The 22,078-nt window shown below is 42.4% G+C and overlaps 1 protein-coding gene and 1 pseudogene across 7 annotated transcripts in view; one reads left to right on the top strand and one right to left on the bottom strand.

Annotated features, from left to right (window-relative positions):
- Positions 1-22,078, top strand: part of TRAK1 (trafficking kinesin protein 1) — a 139,588-nt gene that overhangs the window by 47,671 nt on the left and 69,839 nt on the right. For 3 of the 7 annotated variants that reach the window (XM_010374300.2, XM_010374302.2, XM_010374303.2), the window contains exon 1: positions 13,281-13,643. The exons of 3 other annotated variants lie outside the window; for them this stretch is intronic. In XM_010374300.2, coding sequence (XP_010372602.1) covers positions 13,580-13,643 — 64 coding nt within the window. In that variant the 5' untranslated portion in view covers positions 13,281-13,579. Of the gene's footprint in view, positions 1-13,280; positions 13,644-15,380; positions 15,474-22,078 lie in introns of those variants that run through there. One more of the 7 variants, XM_030935358.1, reaches the window with a different exon arrangement.
- On the bottom strand, positions 9,704-10,396 carry LOC104670939 (annotated as a pseudogene).

The raw sequence follows: 22,078 nt of genomic DNA on the forward strand, positions 1-22,078 counted from the left end.
TTTTATGGCTCACACTTATAATCCCAGTGCTTTGGGAGGCCGAGGCAGGAGGATTGTTTGAGACAAGGCATTTGAGACCAAGCTGGGCAACATAGGGAAACCCCCATCTCTATAAAAAAATGTTTAAAAACTACTCAGGTGGTGCATACCTGTAGTCCTAGCTACTCAGGAGGCTAAGGTGGGTGGGTCACTTAAGCCCAGGAGTTCGAGGCTGTAGTGAGCTATGATCATGCCACTGTTCCAGCCTGGGCAATTGAGTGAGACTCTGTTTCAGTAAAAAAGAAAAATAAATAAATAAATAAATAAATAAATAAAAAAAATAATATTTCTTTCTTTTTTTTTTTTTTTTTTTTTTTTGAGATGAAGTCTGGCTCTATTGCCCAGGCTGGAGTGCAGGCATGATCTTGGCTCACTGCAACCTCTGTCTCCTGGGTTCAAGTGATTTTTCTGCCTCAGCCTCCTGAGTAGCTGGGATTACAGACACATGACACCACACCAGGCTAATTTTTCTATTTTCAGTAAAGACAGGGTTTCACCCTGTTGGCTGGGCTGATCTCAAACTCCTGACCTCAGGTGATCCACCCGCCTCAGCCTCCCAAAGTGCTGGGATTACAGGCATGAGCTACTATGCCCAGACAAAATAATATTTCTTTCTATCATGAAAGTATGCTGATTTTAAGTGATTTTGAAAATAAAAACAAAAAGATGACTAACAGCAACCACCACTCACTTTTTGTGAGATTTTTCTAGATTTTTTTTTTTTCCTGCAACGCATATATTTAAGGACATAATGCATTTTAAATAAATATATGTTGATTATTTCCCCTGGCATTAAATTTCTTGAAAAACACAGTTTTCAGCATTGCTTAATATTCTGTCATTTATATTTGACCATTCATCTATTATTGGGAATCCAGGCTATTTCTACTTCTTCCCCAAACAACACATGAGTGAATACCCTTTTACTTCTGGATATCAGGCCAGATAGTACAAGCAATTTGCCTGAAAACACTGAATTTGGTCTTTAAGAAGCCTAAACACATCCTAAAGATTTTTTTATTCGATACCCGAGGAGGGATGTCTTACCTCTTTCTTAGTTTGTGCAGGTTGTTATTCATTAGTGAATGTTTGGAAAATAACCAACAGGTAATTGTCAGGAAGGCAATGACTAAAGTTTTTGTGAATATGGCATATAATTTCAAGAAAGACGGGTTTTTTTCCCTTAAACTCAAAGTTACCAAGAGATCAACTTCTCAAACTTTGTACCAAAGGCAGTTTTGTGGGGGAGAGCAGGAGTGTATGTTATTTGTGGAGTTTAGCTAGAATTGAGAGATGCACCTGATCACTGTGGAGTAGTTAATATCTCTGTGTGGGTTGGGTAACGTTGTTTTATAGTGAAGGTTTTCTTCTTCCAAGTGACTCTGAGAGGAGAGAAAGTGGTTGGAGACCCACCAGTCCTGCGTGAGAGGGCCATTTCTCCATCATCCACCGACTAAATATGTGACCTCGGGCAAATCACTTATCACTGCGTTGGGACTCGGTTTCTTATCTGGAAATTATTTAGCATTAAATATTTTATGGTTCTTTGAATGTTTCTTTGAGAGATTTTCACTCTCTAGTTAATGGTATCCCATGATGAAGTTTTTTTAAATTGTTTTTTGTTTTAGGGTCATTTCTTCTTCTTCTTTTTTTTTTTTTTGGTTAATTAATTTATTAATTAATTTATTTATTTACTTTTTTAAAATTTTATACCTTAAGTTCTAGGGTACATGTGCATAATGTGCAGGTATTATGGTCATTTCTTAATTTGAGTTTTTCTGTATTGCAAAATAGGAATTAAGAGAATAGGGACCTTTTTGTTTTATAGAAATTGTAGTGTTGTTTTCTTTTTCAAATGCAAGTGCTATTAAATTGCGTTCAGGTGATAATCTAGAGAACTTCCTACAAGTATTCTCAGAAGAACACTGTAGACATACGCACTGAACTGTCTAAGCATGTTTTAAATTACCCAGGATTTTTCTTGTTAAGATTTAGATATGTACGAGGCTTAAATTCCAGAAGATTACAAATTGTCGAAAGTAATTTTCATCTTCAGAGAGTAAATGAATGGAGCAGGGTCCATGTCTGCTTGAATGGGCCAATATCCTCTTCCCAGGGCCTTTTGTTGAATAGGTGCCTAATGAATGCTTCTTAAATAAGCGAAAATGCAAAGACACGTTTTTAAATTTAAAAAATAAGCTTTTTCCTTCCTTATCTTGTTTCATAAAAACAAGATTTAAAACCCATATATAGAATAACAAGATCATTTTATTTGTTGCCACCTTCTAAAGATTGCCTTCATTTTAATTAAAATCCTAAGTGAAACAAAAATAGAGACACTGGCCAGATGTGGTGGCTCACACCTATAATCTCAGCACTCCGGGGGCGTGAGGCTGGAGGATTGCCTGAATCCAGGAGTTCAAGACCAACCTGGGGAACATGGTGAGGCTCCGTCTCTATTAAAAAAAAAAAAAAAAAAGTACAGACACCACAAAATGCAGTACGCCTATACAAATTAAATGAATAAATAGCACACAGTGCTGACCTTCTGAAGGGGAGTGCGGTCAATAATTTTATTATTTTATGAAGTGGTGACCTAAAAGAAAGCATAGGGGTGTGTGTGTGTGTGTGTGTGTGTGTGTGTGTTTGGAGGAGGGGTATCTTTTGGAACATCAGCGAGTCTGTTGTCACCTAGACGTGTGTGGTGAGGCAGGGTTGAATGAAGGGAGGAAGGATAAATTATCAGGGTGGAGTAGAGGTTGTACTGAGTTGGAAAGGGGATCTAATTGCCAGGAACTTTTCATTATCATCTGCTAACAAAAACTAATGCAAGATAGATACGTTATAATGTATTTATAGGTAATTACCAAGAATTTCTTTTGTGTAAATGCGCAAGTACTCTGGGTATGTCCTTTCTGCCATCCCCAAGCTCTGGGGCCATTTTGTTCACAGACAAGAACCTAAGTGAGCCCTGAGAATTGTGCCTTCTCTCTTCTCTTACTGCTCACATATGCGGACTCTTCCTTGGGCCCATTTTCCACCATTGTTAGCTGACACAGACGGCTGCAAGATCAAAGGCAGAAGCAGGGACACCCTGGAACACAATCACGTCCGCTCCATTAGTCAAATGCAGTCATGATGTCTCCACCCAGGTGTGGGCCTGGGCACCAGATGCTGAGTGGAATTGAAGGCGCCCGTCTTGGGGAGGTAATCAAAGGCAGCCTTGTAGCAGGGTGCGTGACAGCACCAGGAGCCTTTCACAGTGTCTGGTGAGCACCGCAGCCAGGTACTCATACTGGTCAGCAGACCTACCCTCATGGTCCCTGGGCTTACTTTGTCACCTGCCACCTACCAGGTTTCATTTTTTCTCATCAAACCAGATTCCAAGGTTGAGTATTTATTTTTTTCTTTTTAAGAAGAAAAATGCCTGGCAAGCAATTCTGTACAGATTGACAGTTTTTCTTTTTCATGTTATTTCAGCATATCTAAGACAAAACTGGAACGGACTCAGGTGGGAAATTGACATGACAGCTCAGCTCACACTCCACCCCCCGTGATGGGCCCAGGCTACTGTGATTCAGCTGAATTTTGGCATGAATGGAATATGGGGCCGTTTGAGCTTCTGGTTTACTTGTGTTTTGAGGCCTGTGGCACCTGCTACCTGACTTACTGGACATAGGAGTGAGATTTCCCATACAGTCTCCCAGGCTGGCAGGAGGCAGACTTAGAACCATGCAGGCCGTGTACTGATGCCACCACACATGCAAGCTCTTTTTCTTCTCTCTCTCCTTCTCAGAGGTAGGGTTGATTTTAATGAGAACTACATCGAGGCCAAGATACATGTTGGCTCCTCAGTGCTCTGCCAAACGCCATCTCCCTGATTTTAGATATGTTCTGTAAAAGCCAAGCTTTGTTCCCCCATCTTCCCCGGAGGTGGGTTGATGCCTGTGCCCGAAATGAGGAGGAGATGTTTTCGGAGGGGGTAGTTGACAGCAAGCTGTTCATTAGCAGCCTGCCTTCTGCCGTGGGTGCTCAGTGACTGGCAGTGGCAACATTTTAAAAAATAAAGATCAGGCTGGATGTGGTGGCTCACGCCTGTAATCCCAGTATTTTGGGAGGCCGAGGCAGGCAGATCATGAGGTCAGGAGATTGAGACCATCTTGGCTCGATAGTGAAACCCTGTCTCTACTGAAAATGCAAAAATTCGCTGGGCATGGTGGCTACTCGGGAGGCTGAGGCAGGAGAATTGCTTGAACCCAGGAGGTGGAGGTTGCAGTGAGCCAAGGTCGCATCACTGCACTCCAGCCTGGGCGACTGAGACTCCATCTATAAATAAATAAATAAATAAATAAATAATAAATAAATAAATAAATAAAATAAAGATCAGAAAGATAACTCTGCAGAAAGAAGCACCTGCTCAGTTAATTTTCTGAAGCAAGTGGAAGGAAGGCCTGCTTGTAAGGCTGTCTTTCATGTGAGCCCCATGGCCCCCTCAAGGATGGAAGGTTAGAAAGCCTCTTCCGGGTCTTCCTTTCTTCTGCTTTAGGCTTCTGGGCTGGCCTGGCATACAGGTGCCCTGACCAACAGGGAGGAAAGCTTTGGAGTCTGAGGGCAGGTTCCAGAGGGGAATTGGGACCTCCCAGGGCTCTGTGTGCTAGCAGGAAGGAGGAGCACTGGGGACACATAGGAATTGGGAAGTTATTTTGTTCAGATGGCCACATCAGGGCCTGGGCATGCCTGTGCTGATCACCTGTGAGGCCTGGGGGAAGGTGGGATGCGGCAAGATCTGTGAGGTCTGAGACACTCGGGCAAACTCATAACTGCATCATTTATATATACTTTATCGCTTAATTGTTAGTGTTCATCTTTTTAATGTGTTGCATAAATTGAAATATTCATATACTCAACACAACTAATAAGTACAGACTTAGAAATTTTATTAAATTCTTTTTTTTTTTTTTTTTTGAGACAGAGTCTCGCTCTGTCACACAGGCTGGAGTGCAGTGGCCGGATCTCAGCTCACTGCAAGCTCCGCCTCCCGGGTTGACGCCATTCTCCTGCCTCAGCCTCCCGAGTAGCCGGGATTACAGGCGCCCACCACCTCGCCCGGCTAGTTTTTTGTATTTTTTTAGTAGAGACGGGGTTTCACCGTGTTCACCAGGATGGTCTCGATCTCCTGACCTCGTGATCCGCCCGTCTCGGCCTCCCAAAGTGCTGGGATTACAGACTTGAGCCACCGTGCCCGGCCTAAATTCTTTTAAACATTTAAATTTGATTACAAATATATTCAATTAGATCTGCCTTAACATCACAGACCAAATCTGTTAGATTCTCTTAAATGCTCACAAAAGAGAACATGTAGGTCTTCTAGCACTGACAACAAAACTCCTGATACTCACACTTAACATAAGCATTGGTACTGTGGGTTTAATTCATTTATTTGTGATTTCTGAATCTGTTTTATATTTTTGCAATGATCTAGTAATCTTAATAGATATTAAAGAAAATACGATCTCAGCAGTTGTGTTAGATTCCTAGGGCTGCCGTACAAATTACCACAAACTTGGTGGCTTAAGACAATAGAAATTTATTCTCTCACAGTTCTGGAGGTCAGAGGTCCAAAGTCAAGGTGTTGGTACTGCTGGTTCCTTCTGGACACTCTGAGGGAGAATCCGTTCCCTGCCCCTCTCACAGTTTCTGGTGGCTGCCGGCCACCCTCAATGTTCCTGGGCTTGTGGCCACATGCCTCCAGGTTCTGCTCTGTCTTCACGTTGTCCTCTCCTCTGTGGGCCTTTCCCCTCTTCTTTTCTGAGGACACTTGCCATTGGATTTAGGGCCCACCTCAATCCAGGATGATGTCATCTCAAGACTTTTAACTGAATGACACCAGCAGGGCCAGGCACGGTGGCTCACGCCTGTGATCCCAGTACTTAGGGAGACCGAGGCAGGCGGATCACTTGAGGTCAGGAGTTTGAGACCAGCCTGGCTAACATGGCAAAACCCTGTCTCTACCAAAAATACAAAAAATTAGCCAGGCATGGTGGCGCATGCCTCCCAGCTACTCAGGAGACTAAGGCAGGGGAATCGCTTGAACCGGGGAGGTGGAGGTTGCAGTGAGCCAAGACTGCGCCACTGTATGCCAGCCTGGGTGACAGAGCGAGACTCTGTCTTAAAAAACAAAATAAAACAAAAAAAGAAGAAAATGAATTACACCTGCAAAGACCATTTTTACACCTTCACAGCTTCCAGGTGGACATTATCTTTGGAGGGGCCACCTTCGACCTGATGTCTTTTCCTGAAATGACAAATTCTTTATATTTGGCCACTTGTGTGTGACCCAGTGTCCCATCCAAATGACACACTCATCTGGAACATGTTTGAACACACGTACAAGGTTTCTTAGTGTCTTACTGTTATCATTAGCAGCTTTTATTGAGCTTTTATCTTCCAGGAATTTGGGGCCCCAGTGTGGGCAGTCAGCTCTCCTCTGGAGCCCTCTGGCTAATACATCATCTTACAGCCCTGGGGGGGATCCTGCTCCTACCTGAGTGTAGTCTGTGCCCACAGCGTCAGGCCTTTCTGTTCTTGATACTTGCTTCCTCCTTCCATGTAGGGTTGGCTTATTCAGAGCCATCCTACTTAGAGACGTATTTGTACACTGTTTTATAAAAGGCATTAGTGGCAGAAACAGAGCAGTCATACATACCCACCCCTGCTGCTTCCTAAAATGGATTAAAAATAACTTCCTAATATATTCTCCCTTCCTTTATATATCAGTTGCCCTATTCATTTGGTTGCCCTTTACATTTTGATATTCATTGAAGATTCATGGCCTTTACAGGCTCACCTTGTCTCTTTTAACCATTATTAACTCTGTTCTCTTTTGGATATTCAGATTGTCACAACACAGTGCATGGTAGTCCTTTTAAGGTGGCTTTTGTATATCTTACCACTTCTACCCCAGACCTTTTGACGTGGTCTTTGCTTTCTTGAAACCTGGTGTTGCAGGTCCCTCTTGATTTTCCTCTGCCCCAAGACATGGAATCAGCAGCTCTACAAGGAGCCCCGTTAAGGTCTAAACTAAATCTGGGCACCAGAATGTTGACTTGCTGCTGATGGATGGGAGGGGTGTCCTTGTGCAGCCACTTATGTGACAGAGCTGGAAAGAGTTGTTTTGTTTGTTTTTAATATCACAAAGTTACATAGATGTTTTCAGTTTAACTCTTGCTTTCCTGATCATTTATTTTGTTTTGTTTTTTTAAAAAAAAACTTCTCAATTTGTTTTCTCTCAATTTGTTTTCTCAAGGTGCTAACTTAGTCTTTATCTTCTTTAATTGTACCTCTTTTTTTTTTTTTTTCTTTCAAATTCCATTAGCAGGTAATCCTTGGATGCTTTTTCATTCACTTATTGAGAAGTAGAAAAGGCTTAGGACGGGGATCGTTTCTGGTTTATATCCAGATGCTTTTGGTGTTCTCTGTGCAATCCTGGGCAAGTGACTTAGACCACTTAAGACCCGTTTCCTTGTATCCACAATGGGGGAGCCATTAGGTCAAGGGGTCTGAGGAGTAAGTGAGATATAAAGTACTAAATGCCAGGTATACAGTCAGCACTTTCTAAATGGGGCAGCTGAAGATGTGACTAAGGAATGGCTGACCAGGTGGCTGTGAGGCTTACCTGAGACTGGTCCTGGGACCTGTTCTTATTCCTAACTTTCTGGTGGCAGTGATGGAGGAGAGTAGGGTCATGGTAGGGAGGAGTCTGCTTTTTCAGCTGCAGTAAACCTGGGCCGAGGGAGAGCTGTAACCCTCAGGAGCGTTGGGACTCTTGGAGTGAAGGAAAGTGGATTTGATGTCAGATAGACTTGGATTTTAATTGTGAAACTCTTTGCGGAACTATGGACAGATTACTTTGTCTTTCTGAGCATATGAAAGAGTTTTAGTGTAGTTCACTTTGAAATTGCCTTGAAGCTCATAAAAATCACCCCTAAATGATGCTGTTTCCTTTGTGCTTATTTATACATTGTTTTGTTTCTTTCCCATTTGCTTAAAAAGTGAATTGGATATGTGCAGCCTTTGGACTTAATGTAAGCTGTGCTCAGTCATGTATTGTCACTGATGTAGGGTCCCTCACTCCCTACCTCACCCCACCTGTCACTCCTGCTCATTACTGTGAACTCAGTGCCTTTGGATCAGTTATGCTGGAAAAAGCTTACAAATGGCATTTCTACCTCATTTCCCTAATTATAGCTTAGGAATTTGTACCCTCTTTTTAATTGTTTATTTCCTGGCGTATTTCCCTTAAAAAAAAAAAAAAAAATTAGAGTGATGAAGATGACCACAACTAACATTTATTGCAAACTCATTTTGTCCTAGGCACTGTGTTAAGTGCTCTGCCATACACTAATTGATTATAGCTTCCCCTGTCTCTGTGGAATGTATTATAATCACCCCCATTTAGCAGATGAGACTGATGTATATACTAATAAGGTCACAGACGTGGAAAACAAAGAGCCCGTACCAAACCTCAGACCATCTGACTCCAAAAGCCCATGCTCTTAACTATGAAATCGGTTATTTTTTACTTGTTTTATGGTAATGGGGTAGGAATAAAATGTTAAACAAATTCATAGTGCCATAAGGTAAATGTGCCATGTTTTATTTAAGGGGGTTCTATCAAAACAAAAAGGCAAGCAAATAAGGGATTTGTATCCTTGTATTTTTTTTAACTTTAACAAAATTTATTCTTGTAATTTGAGAATACATTGTTCCATATAGATTGGATTATTTCATTAAAATGTATTTGTTTCTTGATTCTGTTACATATAAAATTGTATGTGGAGAAAACATGTGCAAAGAGATGGCTAGGATTTCAGTAAAAGACAAAGGTTTATCATGAAAGCTAATCTTTTATGTAACTCTTGGGATCAGTTGAACCCTACTGAAGTATTACATTTCTTCAATTCTAAATTTCATAGAATGTCAGTTTTTGTATGTCTCTTGCATTTAAGTAATATTCATTGCATTTTTCTTTTATTTTTTAATTATACAGGTAATACATGCTGATTGATTGGTAAAAAGTCTTGCAGTCTGTAAGACACACAGTCATAATCTTCCATCTCCTCTCCTCCCCAAAGGAGCTACTTTAACATTTTAGTATGTATTTTCTTCTACAAAGATATATGCAGTTTTGAAAATTTAACAACTGCGTAGTTAAGAATGGGCAAAGAGAGCTGACCATCGTGGCTCATGTCTATAATTCCAGCATTTTGGGAGGCTGAGGTGGGCAGATCACTTGAGGTCAGGAGTTTGAGACCAGCCTGGCTAACATGGTGAAACCCCGTCTCTACTAAAAATGCAGAAAATTAGCTGGGTGTGGTGGCACGCAGCTTTAATCCCAGCTACTCGGGAGGTCGAGGCATGAGAATCACTTGAACCTGGGGTCAGAGGTTGCGGTGAGCCAGGATCGTGCCACTGCACTCCAGCGACAACAGAGCGAGACTCCGTCTCAAAAAAAAAAAAGTTATGTGTATTTTTGAACAAAGATATTTGATATGATTTGTAAACAATAAAAAATGTATGCATTACCTTTTCACACTTTAGCATAATTTTCAGTTGCTGAAACTCAAAAACATGTTGATGTTACTCGATTTTGTATACATCTCATTTACTTTTCTGTAAGTAGATATAACTTTTCAAAAATGTAGTCAATTCCCCAACTTTCATCAATCTTCTCAAGACAATGAATATTGCATATTGTACTGAACAACCTTTCAATTTCAGCATGTGGAACATAAGACAGTGGGCCTGCATATTTAGTTGGGTCATAAGAAAGAACAGACCGGAGGTACTGAAACCCTTTTCCCAGGAGAGACAACACTGTATCTGCATAATGTTCGAAATCTCCTAGATTAATGGCAACCAGTGCTCCTCTATCCCAAATTCTGTCAAATTTGTCGATATGTGTTTGGGGAAGATAAAAAATGCTGCAACAGTGCAATGAAATGTTCTCTGAAGAACTCTTAAATACTTTGGCTCCAGGAACTTTGCTGATTGGTTCTTCTGAATAAGAAAGATTCTGCTCTGTAAAAAATTCTCATATCCCAAGTGCACTGATTTATACACCAACTATACTGTGTCCTTGGTCTGCAAACCATTTCATCTCAACAACCATTTCAACTCTCGCCTTTAAGAAAAGTATCCAAATGCTTCTTCAATAGCTGATGTCCTTGTTCTTGATGAAAAGCAGTATTGCTGTTCACCCACTTGTCTTGCCATTCTTCCAGAGTTCGTACTTGGTTTTCCTGACCTCAATATTGGGATACTCTTCCATATCAAGTGAAGCTCTTGTATCATTCATAGTTTCATAGATACCATTGTCTCATAAGCGAATGTTTTTAATGCCTTTACTGGTTTATTACAAAGGATACTGTGAAGGATACAGATGAAGAGCTACATAGCTCCAGGAACTTCCATGTGTTCAGCTATTAGGAAGCTTATCTGACTTTCATGTGATGCTTTGAGGAGTTTACATTTCCTGTTTCTTTATTTTATTTTATTTTTTAGTTTTTGAGATTAGGGTCTCACTCTGTCAACCAGGCTGCAGTGCAGTGGCATGATCACATCTCACTGCAACTTTGAACTCCTGGGCTCAAGTGATCCTCCAGCCTCAGCCTCCCAAGTAGCTGGGACTACAGGCATGTGCCACCACACCTAGCTGGTTTAAACTTTTTTTTTTTTTTTGTAGAGATGAGGTTTGGCCATGTTGCCCAGGTTGGTCTTGAACTCCTGGCCTCAAACTATCCTTCCTTCCTGGCCTCCCAAAGTGGTAGAAGTAGAGGCATGAGCCAATGCAACCAGCCCTCCGGTTCCTTTATTAAATCATTTTGCAAATTCTTGTTGGGCCTCCCCGACCCTGATTGGATCGAACTGGTGAACATTGCTGATTTTTTAGGAGTTCGTTGTTAACTATTTGCCTGTTTATAAGGCCCATCATCGTCTTTCTAAAAGAAAGACCTTACGGAACTTTAAACAAAACCTCAGAAAACCTGGGGACACCGGCCTCCATTCATCTGTCTTGAGGTGAATGTCTGAGGGGGCTGGTTTGGTGGCTTGCAGTGGGGCTCTTGAGAGGCACCATCATGGCCGGAGATAGGATGATATAAAAGACTAGAGGGAGAGATGAGACGTGTCAGGTAGCAGGGGCAGTTTTAAGAAAGGAATTAAAATCATTGTCTGCTGACTTTAAATAGTCAAAAGTCCTAGAAAACTTAAAATGCATATTCAAGTTGGAATCAGGGAGAGGGAATAAAGTAAGTGAGGGAGGCTATGGGATCTGATATCTACTTTGACCATAAAGAATGTGCAGTTGGGTTGGGGATGCCTTGGAGGGGGAAGAGATGATGACAGAGGGGCTCAGGTCCTCCAGGGTATAAGTGGTAGCCAGGAGACAGTATGGCCAGGGATGGTGTCATTCCCTTGTCTCCTACATTTTCTGAACTTTTCTGGAATCCTGTTAACAATTTTAGCCAAAATTCATCATCAACATCAGTGGTTCCACTGCCCCATGCAGGGATGGTTTATTTGTCTGCTTGTGGTTTGGGCCCCTGCCTTTAACTTCTCTTTTCCCCCCGAGACTTGAGGCTCTGCTATCCATAGAGCCAAAGGATTGGATCCCTGCAGTCCACAAGGGGACAGGACCTGCTGTCACTAAAGGCTGGGCCAAATGGGGTCAGCCAGCCACCTGGCAAGTGGGAAGGTCTGATGTGGTATCCTGTCCAGATGTGCAAGCAACGCCTAATGATGAGGGCCAGAGATGGCTGTAACATGAGGAGAGGGTACCCCAGAGCAGAGAGAGATTTCTTTGAGGGCCTCACAACACAGCATTACAGGCTCTTCAGCTTCCAGTAATTTAGGAAGATTGAGATAGATCAGTACAAAGTATAGATTCCATCTAAGATTCTCTATATAAGATGTATGTGTCTATGTGATTTTCCTTTAAATTTTCTATTTTATACACAGAAGCAGATATACACGTATAGAAACACACACACACACACTATTATCTGTATATATGCTGCTGTTGACACCAACAGATACTTACGGTACCTGGCCAAGAGGCCAATGAAGTAAGTGGTTTTGGTTTAGGGCAAGGTTCTCAACCAGGCAATTTTGCATCCAGGGGACATATGGCAATGTCTGGAGACATTTTTGGTTGTCACATCTTGGGGGTAGAGAGTAGTGCTACCTGCGTTTAGTGGGTAGGCACCAGGGTTGCTGCTAAACATCCTACAATGCCCAGAATAGCCTTCCACAACAAGAATTATCTGACCTCAAATGTCATTAGTGCTGAGGTTGAGAGAACCTGCTTTAGGGAATGAAATTCAACCTATAGGGTGGTCTAAAATCTGTCTTATTATCCACTACCTTGTTTTATTAGGAATATTTCAAACATGTCAAACATTTAGAACTAATATTAACTGTATTTTTTAAGGAAATAAAACATATGGGTGCATTTCTAAGGAAAGTTTTGAAACCCCATTTCCTCACTCCTTCCCCAGAGGCAACTAACTTCCTACAAATGGACTGTTTTCTTCTAGTGTGTGCATTTTTGCGCCTTGATTACACATGTAAGTGTCCATGAAACAGCATATTGTACTACACAAGCCCTTTGTGATGGTGCCCTCCTCTATTTGTATGTGACAGGCTATTTTTCTAGAAGTTTGAGCAAAGGCATGAGCAGAGAATAGTAGTGCATCTAAATGAAAATGTTTCCATTTTCTAAGTCATTTACATTTCCTTTAAGTGGTGGTCAAAAATTATAAAAGACGTTTAATGTGTTAAATCAGGTTGAAGAAAGGAAACCAAAAGTAATGATTTGCAGATTTTAAAAGGTAGCACTTTTCAAATCCAGAATCTTCTTTCTGTCGTGACCCAGAGTAGGGTGAATAAGCTTGTCCTTACATTTATTGAAGGTGATGATGGTGCTGACGCCCCTGTCTCTCCCTTGCCTGTACCCTCTCTTTTCCCTGCCTGGCATCTCTCAACCTCTGCTGCCAGCATCCTTGGAAGACATTTCCTCCATCTCTGCATCATTTTTCAGAGCCGGCCAGTTTCTATGGCAACGGTTAGATTGAAAGATGAGCGGCGAGCAGGAGACGAGGCTTGAGTGAGACAGCCGGTGGTGGTGTGTGTCCCTGACGTCACCCTCTGGGCGTCTGGATAGGATGATCCTGGCTACTCCCATTCAGGACTGCTGTCCAGTGCCGCTTTATTGGCAGTGCTGCCAGGGTCTCCGGTAGCTCTGCAAATTGCCTTCCTTTCTGCTCCTCCTACTCCCTCCTTCCCCCATATAATTTTTCTTTTCATTGCCCACATTCCTGTTTTGGCTCCAGACTGTCGTTAAGAATGTACAGCCTAATTCTGGTGTGTTTCGGGATGTTCTTCTGCCCAGTATTCTGGAAGGGCGGGGAGGCATGGCAGCGTTTTACTTGATGTTGATGGCGCTGTGAAGTCCATTCTTTCCTCTGCAAGACTACTGACTATGCAGAAATTTATCGAAGCGGATTATTATGAACTAGACTGGTATTATGAAGAATGCTCAGATGGTAATTATGGCCCCTGCAAAATACAGCCGGGATGTGTATAGGGGCATTGTCTCCTTCTGGGTGGCAGAGGGGTCCTGAAACCTTTAGGGGAGACAGGCAGCTGGCGGGTGGGGGGTACCAGAACTAGCACCACTGGCTCCGACAATTCCAAAGGCATGGTGGAGGAGGTGGCAGGTGGGCAGGGCTCTTTACCGTGAAAGACTCCTGCAGTATGTATGATCATTTGCTTAGAAGGGGAGATGGTTTTTGGTATGCTGGGCTTGTAAGTGTTATACTTCTATTGGATTGAATTCTCTCTGGTGTGAGACGTGAGTGTGTTGTTGATGCATGTATGTGTGCAAGTGGAAATGTGTTCACTGCACTCTTGCTGTTGGAGGGGTTAGGAAACTGGGGGCTTGGAACAGTGTGTGCAAGAGGTGGCTTCCTGGACTGTCAGCAGCAGGCCTTGAAGACTCTGCCCTTTTCTGAGCCCAGAGCTGGGAACTATCGGAGGCTGGAGAAAAGGCAGAAGCAGCTTACCACTTAGCGGGTGATTCAAATGAAGTTTGCGGGTTAGATCCAACAGAGATGGGGGTGGGGTGGTGATGGGAAGGGCAGGGAAAGAATGTGTCCTTCTGTCACTATCTTGGTTTGTGCAGGGAGGGTGTGGCACATTCCAGGGGAGACTGGGTAGAAGCCAAGTGTGTGGCTGGACAGGTCTCAGGAGGTTTCAAGCACATGGAAAACAGCACTGAGGTACGTTCTCAGAGAGATCACAGTGGGTGGGGTCTCAGGTTCCTGGGGTGTTGGACATCAAAATTGTGTATTACACTGTTAATCTAATCTGTCTTCTTCAATTTCTTCTTGAAAATGACCCTCATATCACATGCCTTCACAAAAGAAGGGCACAGTTAATATATGCACTTTGAGGGTCTGTTCCCCAGTGATGATATGTTCCCAGCCCTATATGAGCCATTAATAGATAAGGTAAGTGCTTTTTAATTGAGTCGGGAGTTTCAGAATGCTTTATTCCTGACTACATTTGATTAACCTGAATGATGTAACAGGCTGGGACCTGGCCTAGTTAGTAAACTGAAAAACTGCATAATTATCTCTTATCCACTGATTTTTGCCTCAACTGTGGGTTAAGGCTTTCTCAGGGGGTGGTATTTAAATGTGTGGAAAAACTGCCAGTTCAACCCCACTGTCCCCCGGCTTTAGATGCAGACATTGTCATGTTGGTTCTGTGTACATCTTTAACTGTCTTGAGTAACAAGGATTGGAGGCAGCTCCCAGGGTCATGAGGGCAAAGGATGAATGAGTTCTTTTTTCTTTGGAATATATTCATTCTTAAAGCAAGTTCCCATTCTGTTACCTAACTCCAAAAGGAAATTCTAGAGATGCTCCTTTTTGGAAACCATCATTGACCTCCTTCTAGTTTCCTTGGTGATTTGTGACTCATTGAACCCTCTCTAACTTTTTTAAGTAAGTGATTGAATACATCCTCACTGTACCATTGGATTAGGGAGCACTGGTTACAGCAGGGTGCTGTCAGAGGCCCGTGGATGAGTCAGGTGTAGATGCCATACTAGAAGTGGGGGAAGAAGGTTTCCTAATACCATGACCCAATTGCCACACCATCCAGTTTCCTTTACACCCTGAAATAAAGCCAGTCACTTGCCATGGTCAATCTGGAGGGTGAGTGGAGGCCTGCTCTTATCTGGGTGTCCATCGGAAGGATTTTCTTACCCAGCATTTCCTCAGTTGAGTCTTTTGGCCCTGAGAGACCCTGATCTGTCTTCCTCTAAGAGCAAAGGAAAATGGAAGAGGAGATGGCTCATCTGTTCAAGGGTAAATATATTAATTGCTGTTATTGTCTGAATGTATGTTGAGCAAAATACTTGTCTTTTATCCTCTATCCCGTTTTGGATAAAGGGAAGAAGGTTTTTGAGGCAGAATTTACTGGGACCACTGGCATTTTCATAATCCCATTTAAAGAGGCAGTAAAGTAGGGAATAAAAGGAACAGAAGTCCAGAAATTGGTTTAGGAAACGTACAAAAAGGAGATTTCTATTATGCGCTACTTTTGTGGTTACTTGCTTACACATTTCTAACTAGTTGGGTTCCTTCCTAGCTTCAGGCAGGTTAGCCTGGAAATGAAATTTGCCCCTGTTTATAAGTATTGTCTTTTATTTGTCTCTCTCTTTTTTATTGCAAGTCAATAGACACGCACTATTGCTTTGTCTCTGATTATTTGGCATTTGAATTGCCAATGAGGGAAGCTTTTAGGGAACTTTTGATACTAATAAAAGGTGAGTCAAATGTTTTGAAAAAGATGCAGAATCATCATTTATGTCAGAGTTACTGACTCACACTTAAATTGCAGTGTTAGCACTGAGAAAGAAGTGTATATGGATGGGAATATAGATTGTAGGCCAATTAGGACCCCTCTTTTGAAGTTGGAATTAAGGGATGGCTACTGTTCTCTTATATCTTTGAGGCGTAGGAGAACTTTATTCAGTGTTGAGTAACTGTATTCCTCCCATTTATTAATGTTTGTTCTGGTGGTCTTCTATTCAGCACTCATCTCTGCCTGCCCTGCTCTCCCGCCCCCAGAGGAGAATATAACAAGAGGCATGGGACAGGGGCTTACAAGGATAAGACATTGGAGGTGTTGATTACCCAGTGTCTTCAAGTAACCTTTATAAGAGATTTGAAATAGCCAGCAATCAATACAAAACAGCAGTAGTCTTGGCAGAATTTGCACATACATACTCAGTATTTACAGTTTAAACTCCAGTGTCAGACAGGGTCATTGTTACTCAGATTGAATGCATCCCATCTCTGGTGCAGAACCTCTAAAACTTGGGAAATCATTGAAAATCATCTGCCTATTAAAAAAGCAGATTCTCAGACTCACACCAGACTAGGAGAAGTTCTGAGAAATCTACAATTTTGGCACATACTTTGGGGGATTCTTTACATCACGTGTGTTTGGGAAACTGTGCTCATGTCGGTGGAAAGCAGCCCCAGGCATGGGGAGGGGCTGGAAAAGAATTATTTAGGTCAGTTTCAGGATCTTAGATTGTTTCTTGGCTACACTGGTCACTTTTTCAAGTGTGCTTAGAAAGAGTATGACACCTTTTTAATTTTCAAAAGGGCTTGGGTTCAGTGTATGTCCTTATGTTAAAGAAACAGCCCTCTTTGTAGTTACTCTAGAAATAGGTAGAATGGCAGAAAGAGCGCTGGCTGTTTGTGTTTGAGGGCTGTTTTGTACTTCGTGTGGCCACCTGGTATGGGAACATCCTGGGATTTCTGTGAGCCTCTGTGAACCCAGATTCCCCATCTGGAAAACAGGAGTAACAACACTGGTTGGAGCCTTTGTGGAGTGTAAATAAAGTAATAGCTCTTTGTAATCGACAAAGAGCCAGGTCAGTGTTTAATTTTATTTTCTCAGAAACAGTACTAGTTATTAAGTCCTTTAACAAAAAAATCTCTTTGAAAAGGCTGATGGGGGCCTGGCATAGTGGGTCATGCCTGTAATCCCAACATTTTGGCAGGCTGAGGCGGAAGGATCGCTTGAGGCCAGGAGTTTGAGAGCAGCCTGGGTAACATGTGAAAACCCTGTCTCTACAAAAAATCAAAACATTAGCTGGATGTGGTGGCATGCGCCTATAGCCCCAGCTACTTAGAAGCTGAGGTGGGAAGATTGTTTGAGCCCAGGAAGGTGAGGTAAGCTATAATTATGCCACTGTACTCCAGCCTGGGCAACCGAGTGAGATCCTGTCTTAAACAAAAAAAAAAAAAAAGGTATTTTGAACAAGGTACAGCATTTTGACCACCTGTTCATGGCATCAGTTTCTTTTGTAATCAGACTTGCTCTCCATCCCCGCTCACCTCCCCCTTTTATAACCTGATAGATTTGAATGTCGGGGCAGGAGGTGGTCTAGTTCATACTAATTTCACAAATGAAGAAACTCAGGTAGATTGTCGCAGAAGTTATTCTTACAGCTTCTTACTCCATAATGAAGATTTATGGTATACGCAAGGCCAGTCTGGTGTGCTCTGTCCTCACCTGATTTCAGTGATCTCTAAAGTGTCACCCAAGATGGCAGTTGCTGGTTCGTGATTTTTTTTTTTTTTTTTTTTGTGCATGAGTGAAGTTTTGTTAGAGGTATTTTAAGCATTAATTGAAAAACTGCATTTCTGAACTGAGTTTTCGAATTTTCCTACACGTTGATGCAAACAGATCCCCAGATCCCCAGATCCCCGTTCCTCTGTCTTGTGTTTTATTGTGTGATGCACCCGTGAAGGTAGAGGTTGACTTCTCTCTTTCCACACACAGCACTCTTCTCTCTGGTTATTAAGGAGATTAAAAAAAGAAAAAGAATGAAATATAAACAGTTTTGTAATGTAACTGTTTTAGAATTAAGTTTTTATTAATATCACTGGCTGTAGTACAATAGAGATAATGTCCTCTCTGACACAGGAGCTGAGGACTAGAGACTTGGCAAGAAGGCCAAAGCAAGCCCAGAACCCAAGTTTTTGGAGCTTTGTGGTACTCTTGTTTAATTAATTAATTAATTAATTAATTTTTTCTTTCTTTTTTTTTTGAGATGGAGTCTTGCTATGCCATCCAGGCTAGAGTGCAGTGGCACAATCTCGGCTCACTGCAACCTTTGCCTCCCAAGTTCAAGCAATTCTCCTGCCTCAACCTTGTGAGTAGCTAGGATTCAGGTGCTGGCCACATGTCTGGCTAATTTTTGTGTTTTTAGTAGAGATGGAGTTTCACCATGTTGGCCAGGCTGGTCTCGAACTTCTGATCCGCCTGCCTTGGCCTCCCAAATACGGGTGTGAACCCCTGCACCCAGCGTTATTTATTTATTTATTTATTTATTTATTTATTTATTTATTTATTTTGAGTCAAGGTCTTCTTGTCACCCAGGCGGGAGTGCAGTGGCATGATCACGACTCACTGCAGCATTGACCTGCTGGGCTCAAGCGATTCTCCTGCCTCATTTTTAAATTTTTTGTAGAGATGGGGGTCTCACTGTGTTGCTCAGGCTGGTCTCGAACTCCTAGGCTTAAGTGATCCTCCTGTCTCAGCCTCCCAAAGTGCTGGGATTACAGGTGTGAGCCTCTTTGCCCAACCTTATTTATTTATTTAAATCGTATGAGCAAGGTCTTTGGGGACATGACCCTCAGTAGGGCCAACCCTGCTCTCTAGGAGCAGAGAAGTGAAATGTGAGTGAGGAACGTTGAGCATCAATGGGACAGATGAAGTGGAGAGAAAGTCAGACCTGAAGGAGATGGGGAGCAGTGCTGAACCAGACCTTGAAAGATGGGAGGATTTAGGCCTTGGGAGGTGGGGATGTTGAGGTATAGCAGAGGAAAAACTTCATGCCTCTACCCTGCTTGATTCAGTAGCTAGGTGCCCTGAGAATCAAACTGATAAAAGACATTAACAAGAGAAAAATCAGTTTTAATTATGTAAGTAGGCACTGGCAATCACAAAGAAATAAGAGTCAAAGAGGCAATTAAAATTTGGAGGATTCTATATGATCCCAAAGGGCAACAAAGTATGGAGAAAAGGTGAGACAAAGGAAAAGGGGTTTGGGGTTCCTTCTGGGGAGTAAGTTATGGGAAGGCAACTTGGAAATGTGGGATACGCAAGGCTTGTTTAATAAGGTATGTGCAGATTCAAGTGGGTGCCTTGTCCATTGATAAGAGATTGTACAGGAGACGGAGACACCCTTCCAAATGTAAATTTCCTTTACAAAAGGGAAATTTATGCTCCATTTTTAGAGCTTTTCGGGCATCTGCTGTTCCTCAGTTTCTTGTGCTCAAAATAAACCTTATGCCAAAGGGGCATATTTTGTTTGGGGGTGGCAGTCTGGTCCCCTTCACAGGTGAGCTAAGGCAGTAGCATTATGTGGGCAGAAGTTAACGTCTTGTTTTGTCTATTTGAGGTGTGGTGGGAAGCCAGGCTGGGAGCAGAGGCTGCAGGGGAGATGCAGGGTGTGGAAGCTAAGAAAATATAGAGTTCCCATCTTGAAAATAAGGGGCACCCTTTAGATCAGTGCTATCCAGTGGAGCTTTTTGTAATGCTGTAAATGTTCTTTTCTGTGCTGTCAAATATGGTAGCCACTGGTCACATATGGCTGTGGAGCACTTGAGATGTGGCTAGTGTGACTGGATTTTAAACTTTATTTAATTTTAATCCATTTAAATGTAAACATTAATAGCCCCAGTGGCTCGTGGCCACTCTTTGGACAACACAGGGTAGAGCTTTGGGAAGATGACTTCTATGGAATATGTCAAGTAGATGTGAGCGGGAGACAGAGAACGATGTGCCTCCGCCCTGCAAGAGGTGATTGACCCTCCCCTCCACCTGTCTTCCTGTCCAGTGTTCCTGGAGATGGATCAGGAACTCACTCTCTGCTTCCTTGCTGTGGGTCCCAGTGTCTAGTCTACGCCTTTGATACAGCACACACATCTGTTACTTAACTGTCTTTCACACCTCCAGCTCCAGGCTCCATGTCCAGCCTGGCTCAGCTCTCTTCATCCCTCAGTTGGCACAGGGATTCCCAGGCTTTCTTGCCGGTCTTTGGGAGTCATATTTTGCTTTGACTTTTGGAGAAACTACACTCTCAGGGAAGATGCCCTTTGGCCCATCTCTGCCTTTAACCGTGAAGTGAAGGCAGATATGCATGAGTTTGGAGAATTCTGTCACACCCTTGCAGCAGGAGGGGAGGAAAGAAGAGAATGGGAGAGGGAGATCCTGAAGAGTGTCTAAACCCAGAGAAATGGGGTGACATGAAGAGTCTAGGGTTGGCCCTGTGTTCAAAATTTCATGTCTTACGCAGCAGCCAGCCTGAAGGGGCTTCTACTGACCTAATATGGGGCAATCTGAACATCAAAATAAATAATAATGGTCAAAGATTATGACTTATAGAATAAAGGAAGAATCCATGAGTCTATACTGATATAAATAAATGAATGACTAAATAATGGGAGGGAAGAAAAAGTTATTACTAACAATAGAAATCCAACTAATAAGTGTTGGAATGATGGAATTAGAAATTAGAAATTCACCACTTTCCATCCATCCACAGAAACGACTAAGACAAGACTTACTCAAACTAGTGGTCTCAAAGTATATCACTGTGAAACACTGTTGAATAACAAAGGGAAAAATAATAGCTTCGCAGTGGGGAAACCAAATGATCAAAGCTGACATTGGGCTTTAAAAACTGGAGCTTTAAAAATTACTCATGGGGGCCGGGCGCAGTGGCTTATCCCAACACTTTGGGAGGCCGTCTGTAATCCCAACACTTTGGGAGGCCGAGGTGAGTGGATCACTTGAGGTCAGGAGTTTGAGACCAGCTTGACTAACATGGTGAAACCCCATCTTTACTAAAAATACAGAATTAGCCAGGTGTGGTGGCGGGCACCTGTAATCCCAGTTACTTGGGAGGCTGAGGCAGGAGAATAGCTTGAACCCAGGAGGCGGAGGTTGCAGTAAGCAGAGATTGCACCACTGCACTGCAGCCTGGGAGACAGAGTGAGACTCTGTCTCAAAAAACAAAACAAAACAAAACAAAACAAAACAAAACAAAACAATCATTACTGATGGATGGGACCAGGCATGGTGGCTCACACCTGTAATCCAGCACTTTGGGAAGCTGAAGCAGGTGGATTGCTTGAGCCCAGGAGTTTGAGACCAGCCTGGAAAACATAGTGATGAGACCCTGTCTCTACAAAAAATAAAAAAATTAGCAAGGCATGGTGGTATGTGCCTATGGTGTCAACTACTTAGGAGGCTGAGGCGGGAAGATCGCTTGAGCCTAGAGGTCGAGGCTGCAGTGAGCCATGATCACACCATTGCACTCCAGCCTGGGAACAGAATGAGACCCTGTCTCAAAAAAAAAAAAAAAAAAAAAAAAAGGTAACATTGGCAGTGTGGGACCGCTCCACAGCAGACGCCTCCTGAGAAGATACACTGAAGAGAAAGTAACACCACTTCTGTGTTTTCTTGCCGAAAGTTCATAAACAGAATCTAATCATAAGAAAACACCAGGAATACCCAAAGTGAGGGACCTTCTACAAAATAATTGGCCTGTATTGTTTAAAACATCTATGTCTTGAAATACGAAGACTCAGAAATTGTTTCAGATTAAAGAAGACTTAAGAGACCTGACTGTTGAATGAAACACATGATCTTGGGTTTCTTTTGCCATAAAGGATGTTACTGGGACAACTGAAGGGAATCTCAATAAGGTCTATGGGTTACAAAATAGTATTGTTTCAGTGTTGAGAAAGAGAAAGTAAATGTAGTAAATGTTACCATTTGGGGAATCTTCTTGTACTATCCAGGAGTTTTCTGTTCTATCCTTGTAACTTTTCTGTAAATCTTAATTATATACCCCCAAAAAACAAAATATTCATTGTTCATT

This window comes from Rhinopithecus roxellana, chromosome 1 (assembly GCF_007565055.1).
Source record: "Rhinopithecus roxellana isolate Shanxi Qingling chromosome 1, ASM756505v1, whole genome shotgun sequence".
NCBI lineage: Eukaryota > Metazoa > Chordata > Mammalia > Primates > Cercopithecidae > Rhinopithecus > Rhinopithecus roxellana.